General features: G+C 39.6%; 1 protein-coding gene across 2 annotated transcripts in view; it reads right to left on the bottom strand.

The window, feature by feature from the left end:
* LOC111159072 (anoctamin 10) overlaps positions 1-18275 on the bottom strand; it is a 200413-nt gene that overhangs the window by 152215 nt on the left and 29923 nt on the right. For both annotated transcript variants that reach the window (XM_022521455.1, XM_022521456.1), the window contains exons 5-9: positions 16218-16337; positions 13238-13807; positions 11731-11786; positions 10191-10265; positions 8082-8264 (exon numbers count right to left, since the gene is read on the bottom strand). In XM_022521455.1, coding sequence (XP_022377163.1) covers positions 8082-8264; positions 10191-10265; positions 11731-11786; positions 13238-13807; positions 16218-16337 — 1004 coding nt within the window. The remainder of the gene's footprint in view (positions 1-8081; positions 8265-10190; positions 10266-11730; positions 11787-13237; positions 13808-16217; positions 16338-18275) is intronic.

Here is an 18275-nt window from a genome sequence, read left to right as displayed (position 1 = left end):
TCAGGGATGAGGAAACATTCTGGACTTAGTGGTCATTGTTGTAAAACCTTGTGAATTCACTAAAAATCATTATATTGTACTGATTCAAAATGGTGAATTTTATGGCATGTGAATTAGATCCCAATTTTTTAAAAAGTAAAGAAAAAAAAAGCTGGTAGTAACAAGGGACCTCCTGAGAGTCACTACATCAGAAGCAGCAGTTATACCAAAGAGGCCAACGAGAAAATCCACAGCAGAAAGTGGGGAAACCATAGAAGCAGGAAGAAATCTTTCTCAAACTATGTTTAAAAACCTTGCTAATAGGTTTTAATAGGTTTAGTCTAAAGGAAGAAAGGGGCAACAATCATTATATGCCCTCAGCTTGGTGGGGGAGAAACATAAACATCAGTATGAGTTAAGTTATTTAGTTACTTAATAATTGGACAAAGGAGCCTTCACCGAAGTAGGATGCCTGGGCATTGGTGACTGTCACTTGCCACCTGAGTGACATTACAACTCTCCAGGACCCAGTGACATGCTACTCAAACTCCTCACTCCTCACTAGAGGCCTGCTCACAACACACATTTATTCTGACCCAGAGAAGCCAAGCAGTGCTCTACGCCATGCAGTGACTCAGTGACAGACCCAGCCCTCGTAAGGCCTAAGGCCAGGCTTGCCTACTTCCAGCACCCTCAGGCCTCCTCATGACCATCCAAGTGCACAGGCTACAACAACTTCAGCTTAGTAAAAATACTTGTCACAATATTTTAAGGCAATTATTAAGCATTAATATTCTATACTATATAGAATAAAATATATATTGCTTTAAAATATTGTGACAAGTATTTTTATATGTATATATTCTATATATAAATTCTTTATAATATGTTCTACATATATTCTCTATATTATAAAATATAAATATATGTATAAATATATACTAGAGATAGTATATATACATATATACTATATATTCTATATATTATTATGTATTTACATAATATATAGAATTATATATAATATAGGCATTATATAATAGAATATGTAATTATATAGAATTATATAGAACATATAATTATATAGAATATATCTAGAATATATAGAGATCATATATAGAATATATAATTATAGGGGTGCCTGGGTGGCTCAGTGGATGAATAAGCCTCTGCTTTTGGTTTAGGTCATGATCTCAAGGTCCTGGGATCGAGCCCCGCAACAGGCTCAGCAGAAAGACTGCTTCCCCCTCTCTTTCTGCCTGCCTCTCTGCCTACTTGTGATCCTTCTCTCTCTGTCAAATAAATAAATAAAATCTTTTAAAAAAGAATATGTAATTATATAAATATATAAATAAATTATGTAAATTTGATAAATTACATAAAAATATATAAGTATATATTTATATAATATATTATTAAATATTCTATATTATATTCTATATTATATAGAATAATTCTAAAATGAATTATTATAATTATTATTATGGTATCTCAGAGCCCATCTTTCACCAAGACATGTATATTAGGCTCAGTAGCTGAGCTTAGTGTAGGTCAGATTCCACTCCTAGTCAGTTTCTTTTCTTGTTTTGTATTTCACTAAAATAGAAAATACCCAGACATAAGTACTGGGAATGGCAGAAAGTGCTTCCTCCAGATGTTCTGGGTATGTGGACGAAGCAGGAACCCAGGGATTCTGAGTTAGTCTCTGGCTATTTTCAAGGCTCATGGGTGCCTCCGGAGCTGGGTGAGGCAGGGGGCGGGGGGGGGGGGGGAGGCAGAGAGAGGCGGGGAGTTGGCGCTCAGCTGGAGATTCAGTGGTGAGTAGTTTCTAAACCACTCTTTGGTTGCATTTGCTTCTATGTATTTCCTTATGCTGTATTGCAGCATATAGATGTGGTTTTAAAATATACTGACTGATATAGCATCAATTCATTTCTCTGAAAAGTGTAGAAATCAAGAGTTAGGAAAGAGTGAAAATGTTAGCTATTAAGCCATTTTTACCACAATTCAGTCTTAAGAAATCCTGATAGCCTCCATTCGGCTGAATGTTTCAGCTCCGACAGTACAAGGCTGGGCCTCTGCAGAGATGTATAGACAAATTCACCTGGATGTGCCACTAGGCAGCCTCCAGAAGGCATGCCCAAGTCTTCTTGGCATTTTAGCATACAGCACCCAGGGAGTCCCTACCCCACACAGCAGCACACCACGCGTTCTGTTTCTATCTCACACATCAAGTGAGTGTCGTATGCACGTGTTAACACTTTATCAGTACTCTTAACGCTACTGAGCACTTTTAAGCCAGTAAATTTAGCACATCAGGGACATACTCCAACAGCAAGAAGGAAAAAAATGCAAATTCAACAAAGTAAATAACTGCATACATAAACAAAAATACATTAACTAAGAAACACTCTACCCTATTAGCTCCAAGTTAGCAAGGACCAACCAAGACAAACTTACAAAATTTTAAAAACAAAGAAGTCATTAACAATACTTGCTATGAAATTATAACTACTTTTAACACATCTATTTATTAAATGAATGAAAAAAGGTTTCAGGTTTCAGGTGATCCATCCCACTGGCTCCTCAAACCAGCCCTGGAGAAACACCATGTCTGAGAGTTCCCTATGCTGAGTGCAGGACAAAGAAAAAGTATACTGAGGGCAGCAAACAGCACACAGACATCAAGGCTGGCCATTCTTCTCCTAAAACTGTTCCTTATTCCATATTATATTGAATGCCTGCTAAGAGCTACCATGATAAATAACATGGGTACCCTGCTCTCAGCGATTGAGAAAGGAAAATTATTAAGTGACACAAAATCCTAAATAAAATACTGACATATTCAATATGACAATATGTATTTAAAAATACTTACCAAGTGGAATTAATCATTTAAATGTAACATGGTATTCCATTAGGAAATTTATTATTGTAAATGAAAATATTAAAAAATGAAGACACTTTATTTAATATGATAATCTCAAAAAAAGAAATAAATGAAGTATTTGATAAAATTTAACATCCTTCACAATACAAACTCTTAGTAAATAGGGGAAAAGAACCATTTCTCAACTGATAAAAAGTTATCTACCAGAAACATGTGACATGACACTCAATGATGAGGGGAAAAAAAAATCAGGAACAAGAGAAAGATTCCTGTTGTAACTAATTCTGTCCAAATTATACTGAACATATTAGTGAACCCAATAGACAATAACTATCAAGATGAAGGAAGAAAAAAAACAGTCATTATTTCTTTACAGTTGAAATATCCGTCTACATGAAAATCCAAGAAAGTTGATTGGAAATAATGGCAGGATTCAGCAAGGTTGCTGGATAAAACATACAAAAATCAACAGCATTCCCATGTACTAGCAACAACCAATTAAAAATTATTTTTTAAGGGTACCAATAAAAGGAAACAGGAAAGTCTCAAAGTATCTAGCAGTAGATTCATTACAAAGTGAAAAACCGCCTCTACAATCTGCTTATCATCAGGTCAACCAAGGGATAGAACAAGGTGGCCCCAGACGGGGGGCAACCTGACATCATGCCCCCTGATGGGGTATAATAATGGTACCTTCGGTAACTGCTAAGCTTGAATCTTATGAGGAAACAAGGGGACCAACTGGCTGCACCAAAGCCAATGCCTTGAAAAACAAAAAAGGCAGGGAGGTTATCCCAGATTTACAGTTTTCAAGCTTTTTGGTCTTTGGAGCTCTAAACTCTTAAAAATGACTGAGGACAAGGCAAAGGAAACAAAAGCAAAAATGAACTTTTGGGACTTCATCAAGATAAAAAGCTTCTGCACAGCAAAGGAAACAGTCAACAAAACAAAGAGGCAACCCACAGAAGGGGAGAAGATATTCACTAATGACACTATAGACAAAGAGCTGATATCCAAGATCTATAAAGAACTCCTCAAACTCAACACTCAAAAATCAGATAATCACGTCAAAAAATGGGCAGAAGACATGAACAGGCACTTCTCCAAAGAAGACATACAAATGGCTAACAGACACATGAAAAAATGTTCATCATCATTAGCCATCAGGGAGATACAAATCAAAACCACACTGAGATACCACCTTACACCGGTTAGAATGGCCAAAATCAACAAGACATTAAACAAAAAGTATTGGAGAGGATGTGGAGAAATGGGAACCCTCTTACACTGTGGGAATGCAAGTTCGTGCAGCCACTTTGGGAAACTGTGTGGAGATTCCTTAAGAAATGAAAAATAGAGCTACCCTATGACCCTGCAATTGCAGTACTGGGTATTTACCCCAAAGATACAGATGTAGTGAAAAGAAGGGCCATATATACCCCGATGTTCATAGCGGCAAAGGCCACAAATGCCAAACTGTGAGGAGTCATCTTGGCCTTCAACAGACGATGGATAAAGATGATGTGGTCCATATATACAATGGAGTATTATGCCTTCATCAGAAAGGATGAATATCCAACTTTTGTATCAACATGGATGGGACTGGAAGATATTATGCTGAGTGAAATAAGTCAAGCAGAGAGAGTCAATTATCATATGGTTTCACTTGCTTGTGAAGCATAAGGAATAACATGGAGGACATTAGGAGAAGGAAAGGAAAAGTGAAATGGGGGAAATCAGAGGAGGAGATGAAGCATGAGAGACTGTGGACTTTGAGAAACAAACTAAGGGTTTTTGGAGGGGAGGAGGTAGAGGGATGGGTAAGCCTGTGGTGGGTATTAAGAAGGGCATGTAGTGCATGGAGCCCTGGGTGTGGTGCATAAACAATGAATCTTGGAATACTGAAAAAATAAATTAAAAAAAAAAATGACTGAGGACACCAAAGGCCTTTTGTTTGTAGGAGTTCTACCTAATGATGTTTACCATATTTGAAATTAAAACTCAAAACTGTAAAAAAAAAAAAAAAAGAGTCTCATTGATTATGTAAATAAAAACATTAACAACAATAAAATACTGCTTGAAAAGTAAGTACATTTTCTAAGACAAAAACGTTCAGTGTAAAGAGTAACACTCGTTTATGTTTTTAACAAATTTCTTAATGTCTGTCTTACTAGAATGCAGCTCATTTACTGTGCAGCAATATGCTGCTCTAACTGGAGTACTCACCGTGCAAATTCATACTCATGCAGCTATGCAGGTGGGTGGGAACTGGCTATTCACAGGTGAGCGGGAGTGGTGCACAGTGCAGACCGAGGTGCGACTCAGCCTTAGCCCTATGGCTGACAGCAGGGTCAGAAGACCCTAGCAGATTACCCCTGGTGGGGACATTATGGAGGTTTTCTTTTTCCTTAATTTTTACTCTGTCCTGCATTATCCAAGTTTCCCATTGTGCATAATAAGTATTACTTTTACAATGTTTTTTGTGTTTCAGTTGGATTGTTTTTTTTCCCCAAAACCTGGTAATATTATTTTAGATTCTCATGTAGCAGTCAGGATGAGCTTTACAGAAAACACAGTTCTAAGTTCACTGATGTCAGTGAGGAGAAAAGAGGGGAAGGATCAGTGCATGGGAAATAATGACCTAGATCAAATGTGACCAAAAAGCATGTCCCCTCTCTCCCAATATATGGAGAGAGTTGAAATAACATATATTGGATTGTCACTCCAGTGGAGAGAGGTAGAGGGGGACATATAGGAGAGGAGGAGGGCGAAATGTATCAGATCACACAGGGTCCTGCAACCAAGCCGAGGAGTAGTACTGCCAACCCCAGTGTTCACGCACAGACCCAGGACTGCAAGAGAAACCAGTGCTCTCCTTCCTTTACTTCACATCAGAGAGCCTGTGTTCAATGACAGGAAGACTGAACTGGAAAAGCAGAGTCTTGAATTTTGTTCCTGATTTAGTGGCCAAGTGATTAAGAAGATAGAACTTCATTTGCCTTTTATTAACATGGGAAAAGCCATGCTTATCTTACCTTCCTTCATAAAGTATTATCAGATGTCATCAAGTGCCAAAAAAAGGAAGATCTAAGATTCTGGCAGGGTCTAAGATTCTACAATTCTTAGATGAATTAAAATTGCTGGGGCAAGGGGCACATTGTTTGAATTATGGTGTATCATTCACTGAGCCAGGAGAAAAGGAGAAGAAACTGGTCTAGAGAAGAGTGTGAATTTGATTTGGAATACTTCAGTGGATGATGTTGTTTGCCCAAATAATTTGGAGGAAAAAGAGATGGAAGCAGATTCTAACTGATTACAGGAAGAGAAGTAGGGAAGTAGAGATGATAATAATATAGAGAATTATTTCAAGAAACTGTGAGGGGCAGGAAAGACAGGACACAAACAGGAGAAGTGTGAGGGTTTGCTTGGTTTGGGACAGGGGGCTGCTGACAGGTGGGGCAGGAAGAAGGGGAAATGGGAGATGTGGGAGCTCCAGGTGAACCCTGGGAAAAAAAGGTATGTAAAAATGAAAGGAGATGCAGAAGCGACAGAATAAAGAGGTTGGGGGGGAAAGACTGCTGGTTGTCTTCCATAAAAGAGTGGAAGGACGAAAAATATATACAGTCAGAAATACCAGTCCCCAGAACAAGCAAGGAAAGGATTCGGACGCAGTGTGAATTAGATAGTCTTTAGGCCACAGTAAGCTAGCCCTCAACCAATTCAGGCAAGATGGCATCCCACTGTGCAAATGTGTTCCTTTAACTCGTCCTGAGTGCACATGCCTCTGTGTTGTGTGTGTGCATGTGTACACACACTCCTGTGTTTTCTCTGACACTTCACGAATAAGCATAAATCGTGTTATACTGGTCAAGTGTGCTATAAATTTATACTCAAAATCACACTCTCTCCCAAGGAGAGCAGTGACAGAAAATGCTAGTGTGTATACATGTATTTTCATCACAGGCATATTACCACTCAAAAATTAGAAAAACAGCTGCATAGGTGAGAAATGGAACAGAAAGCAAGGTGGTAAGCCGGAGCCTGGCCAACAGTGGCAGCTAGATCTGCATCTGTGGGGCAGGGGACAAAGGCACCCCACTCCAGTGCCACATAACTGGAAAAACCATGCTTATCTTACCTTCCTTCATAAAGGTATTATCAGATGTCATGAAGTGCCAAAAAGGTAAGGCCATTTGCACAAAACCAGGAGCTAGGACAGTGTTCCACTATCCCTGAAAGGGAGCTGAAAAAAGCCAGTTGCTGCTCTGGAACTACAGCTTGGGTCAACATCGTGCTACCTACCTACTGGCTCTCCAAAATCTCCAAGGTCATCCTAAGGTGGCAGCTCTGGGCTACAAATGCCCGGGTCTGGACTAAGGACTTAACAGCTCATGGGACAGTTGTGAAAACAAGGCAGGGAAAAGTGGGCAGAGAGAGAATATACTCCTCCTTGAGATGAACGTATCAACTAAAACTCGCATGCACATCAGAAAAAGAGGCACGTGAGCCAAGAAACCCGCAAGACGATTCACCAAGATGGAAGACAAGACTAAGAGAGTTTGCCAGTAATGGACCCTCCCTGATGAACCACTGCAGGGTCTGTCTCCCTCAGGAGAGTCCCAAGCTGAGAAGGAAGGTGTAGGATACAAAAACAGTGACCTGGGGCAGACGGGGCCCAACACCCCTTGCCCATGAACGTATGGACGGGTCTCAGGAGCTAGATGCTTCACTGTTACAAGTGGCCGCACTGCCAGCAGATCCCCGGTGAATTCAGACATTCTCTGTCATATTTACCATGCCATTAAGTAATTTAAGCTAGAAATGAATCTGCAGATAGGCCCTCCAGTTCAGCAGCAGGCTTCAGTCTCCTCCGGGCGTCGGCAGCACCCTGAGCCAGCCAGTGCTGCCTCTCCACAGCCTTCTCATCCCGCCCAGGCTCCAGCATCTTTGCAGCAATGGCCCTCAAGCCTCTGCAGAGCGGCGACAGAAACGGCCAAACTCCCTCTGTGGCTGGTAGGCATAAGTTCAGATGGAATACAGCAACATTTCAATGCCCAGTTCCAGCTTTTTTTAAGCTTTAGCATAGCTCTTGGTGAGGACACTGGCAGGAAAGTGGCCACATCTGAGACAGTGAGCGTATACACATTTGTTGCGCTCAGTGTATGACTGTCAGTCCCTTTGAGTCAATGGTTAATTCATCAATATTCAAACTTACCAAGTAAGTTCCCATTTCTTTTTCTAGGACAACTTGTTCATATAATGTAGCATCAATGTCAGCTTTTAAGGCCTGCACCTTCCTCTTCACCTGCACATGGTGCTTCTTTTGGAGCCAGTAAGGAAGAAGAGATTCCATAATTTGATTAAGGATCTGGGAGGTAATAAGGAGAGTGGCCAAGCTCTAAAAAGAAACACACAAATGGAATTTGACAATGTAACTTGTATGGAATCTGTATAATCACGCAGTAAATAAAAATGGAATCTTCAACAAATAGTACACTATTAATAAAAACTAGGATTGAAAAAGCTAGGTGCTAGAATAATGTTTCCAATTTACTGTTTTTTTCAGTTAAGACATACTAAAATACAAAAAAGTTGTAATATAAATAAGATTATAATAAGAAATAAATCAATTACGAGTTGGCAGGGGAACAATTTTACTTGAAATTGTGTTTTTTGTCATCTCATCCTTGCTACAACATAATAATCTACATGATATTGGCAACTTTGAAAAAAAAAAAGTAGTTTGGCAAAACTTAAAAAAAATTATAAAGCGAATATATCCTCCCTCCTTGTAGAAAACCTAGAAAAGAGAAAAAGTCACCCATAATTCCACATGCATGATGCAACCATGCTAACTAACACCTTAGGATATTTCTTTCCAATCACATGTAAAAATACAAGTAGCCCATAGACTGTTGTTGACTGTATTATTCCCAACCTTCACTCCTATAAATACCGCCCCCTGGATACCTGTGTACCATGATTCCTTGCCCAATCTCTGATGATCTACTAGGAATGGATTAAGTTTCTTGGCAAAGCTGCCCAAGTAGTTTCCTGAAATGCTGTGTCAATTTCTACTTACCCCAGATGGACAGGAGTGTTTCCATCACATACCACCTTTGCTGGTATTAAAATTATATTATTTAAAAAGTCCTCCCCTATCCCCATCCTTTATCTCCTATTTAAAAAGGAGACTCTCTAAGGTACTACAAATGAGAAGTCATACCCTACTAATACACTAAAGGCAGGACAGAAGACAGTATGTATATCCAACTTACCAATTTCAAAATGTATTATTCTGAACTTTCAATTTTCAAAAAAAGTAGCAATATATGTAATGTTTTTTCTTAAATTTCTTTTTCTCACCATAGCATATACCCTCCCCAATGTCCATCACCTAGTCACCCCATCCCTCCCATCCCCCTCCCCTCCAGCAACCCTCAATTTGTTTCCTGAGATTAAGAGTTTCTCATGGTTTCTCTCCCTCTCTAGTTTCATCTTGTTTCATTTTTCCCTCCCTTCTCCTATGATCCTCTGTCTTGTTTCTCAAACTTCTCATATCAGTTAGGTCATATTTCTCTGATTGACTTATTTCCAGTGTTCTTAAGAACACAGCATTTAATTTTACTTTATGCAAGCTGTTAGAACCATAACTACAAAATCTTCTGTCTCTGATTATACAATTTCCTAAAAAATGATCCCAAGTTCTCATATAAACACTATTATGAAGCCTAAGCTTTTGATATTTTTTACTAACAACCACAGTATATTAAAGCCAAGAAGGAATAGCACTTACTGATAGCTGGCTCAATTATAAAAAAGATAATTTAGATAGCAATAATTTGTACTCAATTTATCATTCCCTGGCATTTGTGGTCCAAGAATGGCAACACACCAAAGTAAATGTGTGTTCTTAAACACTGCAGAAAAGACACAGCAGTGCATGGGATCTGCTGGTCTCTAAAGTTTCACAACTTATTCATTTCAAAATGAAATGTATTTAAAGTCCTATCAATCATCCCTCACTCTGGGACACACACAAAATTTCAATTAAGGAATACATTTTCTTCATTAGAATTGCTTTTACAAGCTTTGAGGTGAACGGTTTATTTTCCAGTACTACATGGTTAATTTTACAAGTGTTTTCAGTTGAGTATGATATACAGTGCAATTGCTAATGGTTTTTTATTTAGAGTTGGCTTAGAAAGATACAAAATGTAAGGTTTTATTTGTAAAAATAATAATGTGAAGACAATCACATTCCCTGAATATAAGAAAGCACCTCTAAAACCTGTAAGATGGATACCTTCTGCTATTCACTCACCTGACGCAACAGCTTCATATCCCTCAAGACAAAGGCAATGTAGAAAAGCGAGGCAAAACAATTCAGAAAGTTGAACTGCCAAAAAGAGAGAGAGAGAGAGAGAGCAAGATTTCACACTGTTTTTACAGTACTTCAACAAAACTATAAATATAGCATTAAAAATGTGAAGAGGGGACTTCCAGTCCTGACAAGATGGCATAGACTTGTTTCTCCCTATTCCTCCTCCCTAAGCATGTCCATAAACTCTGGAAAGAACACCAGGGTGAGCAAAGGAGGACTCTGGTACCTGCCTAGAGCCTGGAGGACAACTGCTTTGGGAGGCCAGGACAGTTCCAGCACATCTCCACTACATTCCAACACACCAGCCTTTCCCACCCTCAACCAGCAGCCCAGATAGCTGGGGTGGGCTCAGTCCCTGCTCGCCCCATCTCACCGCACCCCCTGTCCATCTGAAGAGTCGTGTGGACTTGGCAAGGGGGATCTTTCCAGAGTCCTCACTAGCAGTGCTTCCCTCCTGCAAGCCTGGCACTCCCCTTTGCCACAGAGAGATTCCAGGATGGCCAGACAACACTGGCATTTGAACTAACAATTATTTCCAGTGCTAGCCTGAGGCCTTCACAGACTTTTTAAGTATGTATGACTGCTTGGACCTTTTCTAATGTCCAAATTGCTAAAACTGTTGAATTTTTATTACCTACTTATGAAAAATTTTCTATTTCCTTACCACTCTTGCCTCTCTAAGTTTACCTCCTTCCAGAAACCTAAACACCTTTCTATCAGTAGCTTCTAATCTGTTAAAGCTTGAAAAACTAGATCAATAAGCTTCTTAGAATGATTTCTGTAGCTGGAACAAAAACTTGTTTCTCTGGAACCCTTTCTTAGGAGTAATGTACAGTTGAAAGTTCAGAGGACTCTTTCTGCACCTTTATTGATCCTCATTTATGTTACTAGTGGCTGAGATAACCTCCTGATAAGTGAGGGGCTTCCAAGCTGGTATTCATCATTTATAATGATGGAAAGAGGCATAATGTGTGAGCTTTTACACAAAGAGCAAGCAGGTTACACCAAGCCTTCTCTCCATTTCTTTCCTCCTACCCACTAAAACATGCTGAAAAAATCTTAGACTTTGGAAATTTCTTTCACAAAATTAATGGTTCATCTAACGGTACATCTTTCAAAAAATGTAATGGTCCATCACTGAACTGAATTGGAAGAATTGTTGAAGAGTGAAACAAAGAAGTCACCAAGAGGAAGAGAACAGAAATATGTCTATAACGTCGTTAATTAGATTTTTAAATAACTAGAATTTGGCTATACTACCAATTTCTATACTTGAAGTCTTATAACACATACATAGGTAGTAAGACTACAGAATGCATATGTAAACTCACTTAATCAATCCTTCCCTGCCTATACAAAATATAGTAACTATCCGATACCGTAAATTAGAAGCCAGGCTTCCTATTTATCCTCCTAACTATTAACTAATATACATAGGTTTCAAAATTCAAATGGATTTGTATATAAAAACTATACTCACCACTAAAACTTTCAGAATTAGATGATTCTGGTAGGCAGATTCCAATCTGTGATTCTCTAAAATATTGGAAAGGAGAGGAAATTTCTCTTACATAAGCACACAGTAGGGGAGGCCATCGTGGGGTGAAGGCAGATGAGCTGAGCCAGAGACGTCAGGCAACAGAGCCTCAGTGAGTGAACATGCCAGAATGCCATTCACAGTTACTACTTAACCCACAACAACATCTCACAGGAAGAAAGTACACTTGGGACACATTTTTCACAGTACTGTGAGAGCACTGTGTTCTGTAATTATTTTTAAATTATTACTGCAACGAAGAAATGTGGGAAGAATTGGCAAATGATCCCATAGACAGCCACCCAGGAAAAGACCCTGAATAAATAGAACAGAGCAACCTCTAAAGAGGGCAGTAAAGTTTCCGTATGTGTGTCTTACAAGGATTAACTTAAAGGGCAACTCAAATCTCCATCCCCAGCTAGGGAAAGAAGACACAGGACAGGCCCTGAGACAGCCATGTGAAAGAACAAAGAAGATTCTTAAGAGGAGTGTCACCCTGCAGAAAGGTGGTGTTACGCTCAAGTGGACCGGAACCCCACTCAGCTACTCAGCCACTGTCTGTCTTTGGGCAAGTCACATAACTTTGGGATACTCAGCCTCCTTGCCTACAAAAACTGCTAACGCCCCCTCCTCCCAGAGTCACTGTCAGGATAAGAAGTAATACAAAACTTCAGTCCAGTTTCAGCAGAAGGAAAGCACTCAATAAATAGTAGTTGTTAAATGACTGATAAAAATAACTTAAATATCTTTATAGTCCATGAAGTTAAGATACAGACTTCTTCCTAAGGAATAACAGTTCATATTTGCTTGTTTGAGTGAATAAATAAAGAGTGAATGGCCAGTCACAACAATTTTTAAACTATACCCATTCCTCTTTTGCTACAGATGTATATATACACAAGAGTATCCGCTCTACTAAGGCCAGTGGCAGTCCTCAGTGCTCTAAACCACTAGACCATCAGCTTTCAGACACCAGACATAGTACAACTGGCCAAAGTATCTGACATTAATTCAATCTACTTTACCCCCAGCAAAAAATACAAAAAATACAAAATTATAGTATTGAGATCACAGGTTTTAGACAGAGAGGTGTGGATTAGACTGGCTCGACAATTTGCCCGAACATTGTTTAACTCTCAGTGTCTCTATCCCTAAGATGGTGACATAACTTTCATTTCATAGTGTCCTGAGGAGGTGAAAATGAGGTACCACGGACAAAGAGTTAGCAGGGCACCTGGAGTGCAGTAACCAACATTCATGTGTGACTGCCACGATAACCAGGAAGTGAGAGCATCAGAAACCACAAAGCTGATGAATTCCTCCTTATGTCTCTAGAGTGAGCCCACAGCAACATCTCCTTGCTTTGCAAAGCAGCAGGGATGGGAATCCTATGATCCAAGCAACATTTCCTATAGGCAAATAAGACATAAATGCAAGCATCACATCTTACCCCATGAAGTTAGAAACTCAGCAGCGTATCGATAGAGGCGGTTCATGATCTCAATCACAATGGCATAGATGATGCTGGGCACATACAACAGGACACTGGTCCACTCTGATCCACTGCTCTCGTGTAGACTCAAGGCCCAGGCCTCCATGTCAAAGTAAATCATCATGACATACAGGGAGAAATAGAGACAGAGGCACACAAAGGGCAGAGAGACCAGGTAAATGCGCAACTGCCTTTTGTAGCTGGGGTAGAGAGGTTCCTCCCTACCAGTGACGGGATTGATACCCAGGACCCCATGGAATCCCGGCCGGGGCTCCTCAAACTGTCTCTTCATGACAAGTGTCCCCCACCTGTAGGTCATACTGGCACAGCCACGCTTCCACACTTCCAGGATCACTGTGGACCAGATCAGGTTGAAGGAGGCGAAGATCACATACTTATCATAATCTTCCCACACAAACAAATAGTAAGGTAACCCAATGACCGCCATAGGGATTAAGGCAACAGTGAAATATTCCAAAAATCCAAAGTAAAGAGCGATTGTGTCCCCAAAGTAGCCACGAATACGGTCTACAATGAAAGGGGGAAAAAAAAAAAGACCGTAAGTAAAGACTACCAAAGACTTTCACCACTTCAAGTAAACTTACTTATTTTTGTAGTTAAGTGAGCGATCATTTAATACTCTCATTTCCCAATCAATGTACAATGGTAAATCTATCTTCCATGCAGTACCAAGACCCCACTTGCCTGGAGATCCAGCCCAGTACTTGCCCCAGCTTAGAGCCCGGCCATAGCTGCTGGGGCTGCTCTGAAAGGCACCCAGGATCTGTTTCCTCTTTACTTCCTTATCTGATGGATGCCCTCTTCCCAAAGAAAAATTTAGCTTGGGGCTTGTCTCAAATATCCATGATCCTAGCCTAAACTCAGTCATAGCCAATGAGCCATTTTAATTCGGGGGTTTGTGTTCTCTACCTTTCTCTCACTTTAATATCATAGCTATAGATGTTCTTTTCAAAGAAGACTCCATCCACAGTATCTGCTCCCACTGTCCAAAAATATAAATTTTCATCAATGTGCCATGGCAAATGATTCAATACACTGAAGAAAAGCTATTCAAAAGTATAAAACAATATTCTACACATTAACTTCTAGAACAGCCACGGGACATATTTATCTATACCTTCATATAAGAACTGGGCAAAAGAAGGGACAAGCAACATCACTGTTAAATACTCTGTAAACACAACATGAGCTAACTCAAAAGGGGTCTCTCGAACACTCCATCCTTTGCCAGCTGCATCTACCTGGGGGAGTGCCTGGGCTGTAAAAGCATTCTGCACTGGGACCAGGGTGTGATGCAAGGGCTGGGGAGGTACAATAATGGGGTTATTATTTCTTGGTTCGTTTCATGCAGTTAAAACTTTAGGATAATGTGTCAGATCAGTCTATGCAGACAGGTCAGAGTAAACTGGGATAAGCTATTTCCCCCTATCCTTATTCTTCCAACTAACCCACGAACATGATAAAATAGTTGGTATGATCAGGTCACCTCAAATCTGAATCAGGTTAAAGGATATCCAAAAAATGAAAAAGAAAAACAACAACTACAAAAAAAGGTGCTCATGGTCCTGGTCTCCAAAATCACATGACCTCCCTCTTTTGATCTTAAGGGGAAGGTCAAGATTTGCCTGTGCCCCACCTGCTATCCCCAGTCCCAGCACTCCCCAAAGTCTCACGCCCTCCACCACAACCATGCTCAGCCTCCACCCTCAACTCACTTTTCCCCTCACTTTCTAAGCAGTTACTGGATACTATCACCTACAAGTCCTAGAGGCAATATTTAAATTTATTACATCTAGATGCCACACAAATGTCAATTAGTGTAACACAAAACAACTAGTGTATTACCTAGAACTATAAAAAATGAACTTTTCCTTTCAAAGAATTCAAGAAAAAATTCAAAATGCAATTTCAAATTTTCATCTTAAAAACAGATTTTTATTTACTGTGACAATATTATAGTAGCTGTTTTCAGGAATGGAAATTGGAAATAAAATTATTTTAGAGGGATTTCTTTGAACAAAATCAAAAGAGAAATGCCCTTGAAATATGGATAGCAATGCTTATAATAAAATCTAACAGCTTAATAATCCTTATGCTTAAAAAACATAAGTAAGCCATGGGGCGCCTGGGTGGCTCAGTGGGTTAAGCCTCTGCCTTTGGCTCAGGTCGTGATCCCAGGGTCCTGGGATCGAGCCCCACATTGGGCTCTCTGCTCAGCAGGGAGCCTGCTTCCCTCTCTCTCTGCCTACTTGCGATCTCTGTCAGATATATAAATAAAATCTTTAAAAAAATGTTTAAATAAAAAATAAATAAATAAAACATAAGTAAGCCAAAAAACCTGAACATTCGTTCTGAAGTCAGTTTGCATGCAGTAATGCTAACACATACCAAATAAACTAATGGACACTCTTATAACTAAATTCAGAGAAAATGTATAGATTCAGTAATATACACCAAGATACTTACAAACTAGGCATGTTAGTCTGCCCCTAAAAATGAGCACAGCTTGGTCTGCTCAAATGATTAGCTCTAAAGAAACAGAAATTTTCCAATACAAGATATTCACAGTCAAATGAAATTCTCATAAAATCTGTTCTACTCCAACTCGGACATGTACTCATGAAGGCCACTCTGAATAGCCTATGTTGTTGGTGAAATTTAAGGAGAGCTTGCCATTCAGCCCACCTGAAATGCTATTAGAAATAAAATAAATTACTAAATAGGTCATGTAATAGGGTAGAGAGGTTCCTCCCTACCAGTGACACCATCTTATCTGACCCCAATTTTTGCCCACAGAGCCTTGCCCAGCAGAGCATTAAACATCTACCCAATATGCTGAGAAACATGCCACTGTTGAATCATGACATCTGGTTGGTAGTCCTTCCTCTTCCCTATGAGAACAGGTATTGACACATACCTAGGGGCTGATACTTGAAAGTAAACCGCGTGTACCAGCTGTCCTCAAGCTTCTTCAGGGCTTCGTTATCATGCAGTGGGAACACCTGAATCACGATGCCAGAGGTGAGCAATCTTCTCACTGCAGATGGAAAATGGGCCAGACTAGATAAAATGGCTTTGAGATCACTCGTGATATACTTCTTCAAATGCTAGAGAGCCAGCCCAGTAAAGAAGGGGTGTTGTACAAGGAGCAGTGGTATACTGCCTATTCTGAAGGTATATATTCTTTTGTTCTTCACAGTGTAAATATCTTGACTATTTTAACTATGAAAGCAATACAACTTTATGTAAAACTATAAACCATACTGAAATGTACAAATTAGATTTGGAGATCCTCCCACAAAAAATAACCAGTGTAAACAACAATTTTGTGTAAGACCAAACTTCAAAACATACATCCATAAATATATATTATAAAAATAAAAGTAGGATCATTCTATACACATTGTTCTGTAATTTTTTCTCATGTAGTAGTGTATAACAAATGTTTTCAATGCCATTGCCTAGAAACATGAAATGTCCTTTTTAACAGTATCATAATATTCCCTTGTATGAAGTGCTAAAATGTAATCCTCTGTTGAAAAATACTTGTTCCCTGCCCCCCCTTTCTGCCATTATAAATGTTAAAATTCAGGGTACCTAGGGGGCTCAGTCAGTTAAGCATACCACTCTTGGTTTCTGCTCAGGTTATGGTATCATGGTTGTGGGATCCAGACCCACATCAGGCTCCATGCTCAGCCAGGAGTCTGCTGGAGATTCTCTCCCTTTGCCCCTCCCCACTCTGCAAATACGCTTGCTCTCTCTAATAAATAAATCTTAATAAATAAACAAATGTTAAAATTCTTTTTTTTTTTTTTAAAGATTTTATTTATTTATTTGTTAGAGAGAGAGAGCATGAGCACAGGCAGAGTGGCAGGCAGAGGCAGAGGGAGAAGCAGGCTCCCCGCCAAGCAAGGAGCCCGATGTGGGACTCGATCCCAGGACGCTGGGACCATGACCTGAGCTGAAGGCAGCCGCTTAACCAACTGAGCCACCCAGGCGTCCCGCAAATGTTAAAATTCTTATACACATATCTTTTCCCACCTGCCCACTATTTCCTCAGACATACTTAGCAGTAGAATTAGAAGTAGAGTTAGAAGTAGAAGTAGAATTGCTAGGTCGAAGAGCATATGTATTTTAAATTTGAACAGCAATTATAAAACTGCCCCTAGAAAGACTTTACCAATCTGTCCTCCCACCACAGTGAAGGTAAGAAGACAGTGTTCAGTTCCTTTCATCCTTGATGATACTGAATATTTGCAGAATCATTTTATCTTTTCTAATCTGATAACAAAGTCTTACATTTACAAACAGCAAATAACAAAACCAAATAAAATCATACTTTCAGCAGTCAGCTGACTAGTACGATTTTATCACTCCTGTACATATACTTGAAAGAGACAAATGAATTTACCCAAAGACAATATCCCCTGGTAATATGTGAAAACAGGGCATTCTCTCATCCATAAATTATTTAGAGTGACTCAGGTGTGTGGGTCTTCAGATGTGATCAGGATGTGATCAGCAGACATGGAGAGCTCTGATGCTGTGCCTAGTGCCATATGTGGGGAGATGAACTACTTTTTACACAAGTTTCTAATAGAGTCTCTAACTTAAGAGTACAGTTGCTTATAAGATGGAATTTGCATAAAGAAAAGATGCTTTGCTGTTTTCATCCACTGATAAGCTTTGAGCTCTTCAAGGCTTATCAGCTCACCTCTTCCAAGAGCTGCCTCTCTTATCTCCTATCTACCTTGTCACCAAAGACAAGTGATGAGCATATTAAGCAACAGGCCCTTCAAGGAGGATGAAAATGAACATCTGCAACATCGAAGCAAAGTATGTTTGAGTTTTCCCTGTAGAAATACTATATATAACAAAGAAAGATGCTATTTTCGACAGATGGCCCTATCAGAAAATCTTCAGAGTAATTTAAAAGTAAAGCAGGGGCACCTGGGTGTCTCAGTCAATTAAGCGT

This window comes from Enhydra lutris, unplaced genomic scaffold, assembly GCF_002288905.1.
Source record: "Enhydra lutris kenyoni isolate GAN:26980312 unplaced genomic scaffold, ASM228890v2 scaffoldscaffold66, whole genome shotgun sequence".
Classification (NCBI taxonomy): domain Eukaryota; kingdom Metazoa; phylum Chordata; class Mammalia; order Carnivora; family Mustelidae; genus Enhydra; species Enhydra lutris.
This window is presented reverse-complemented; position numbering and strand designations above follow the sequence as displayed.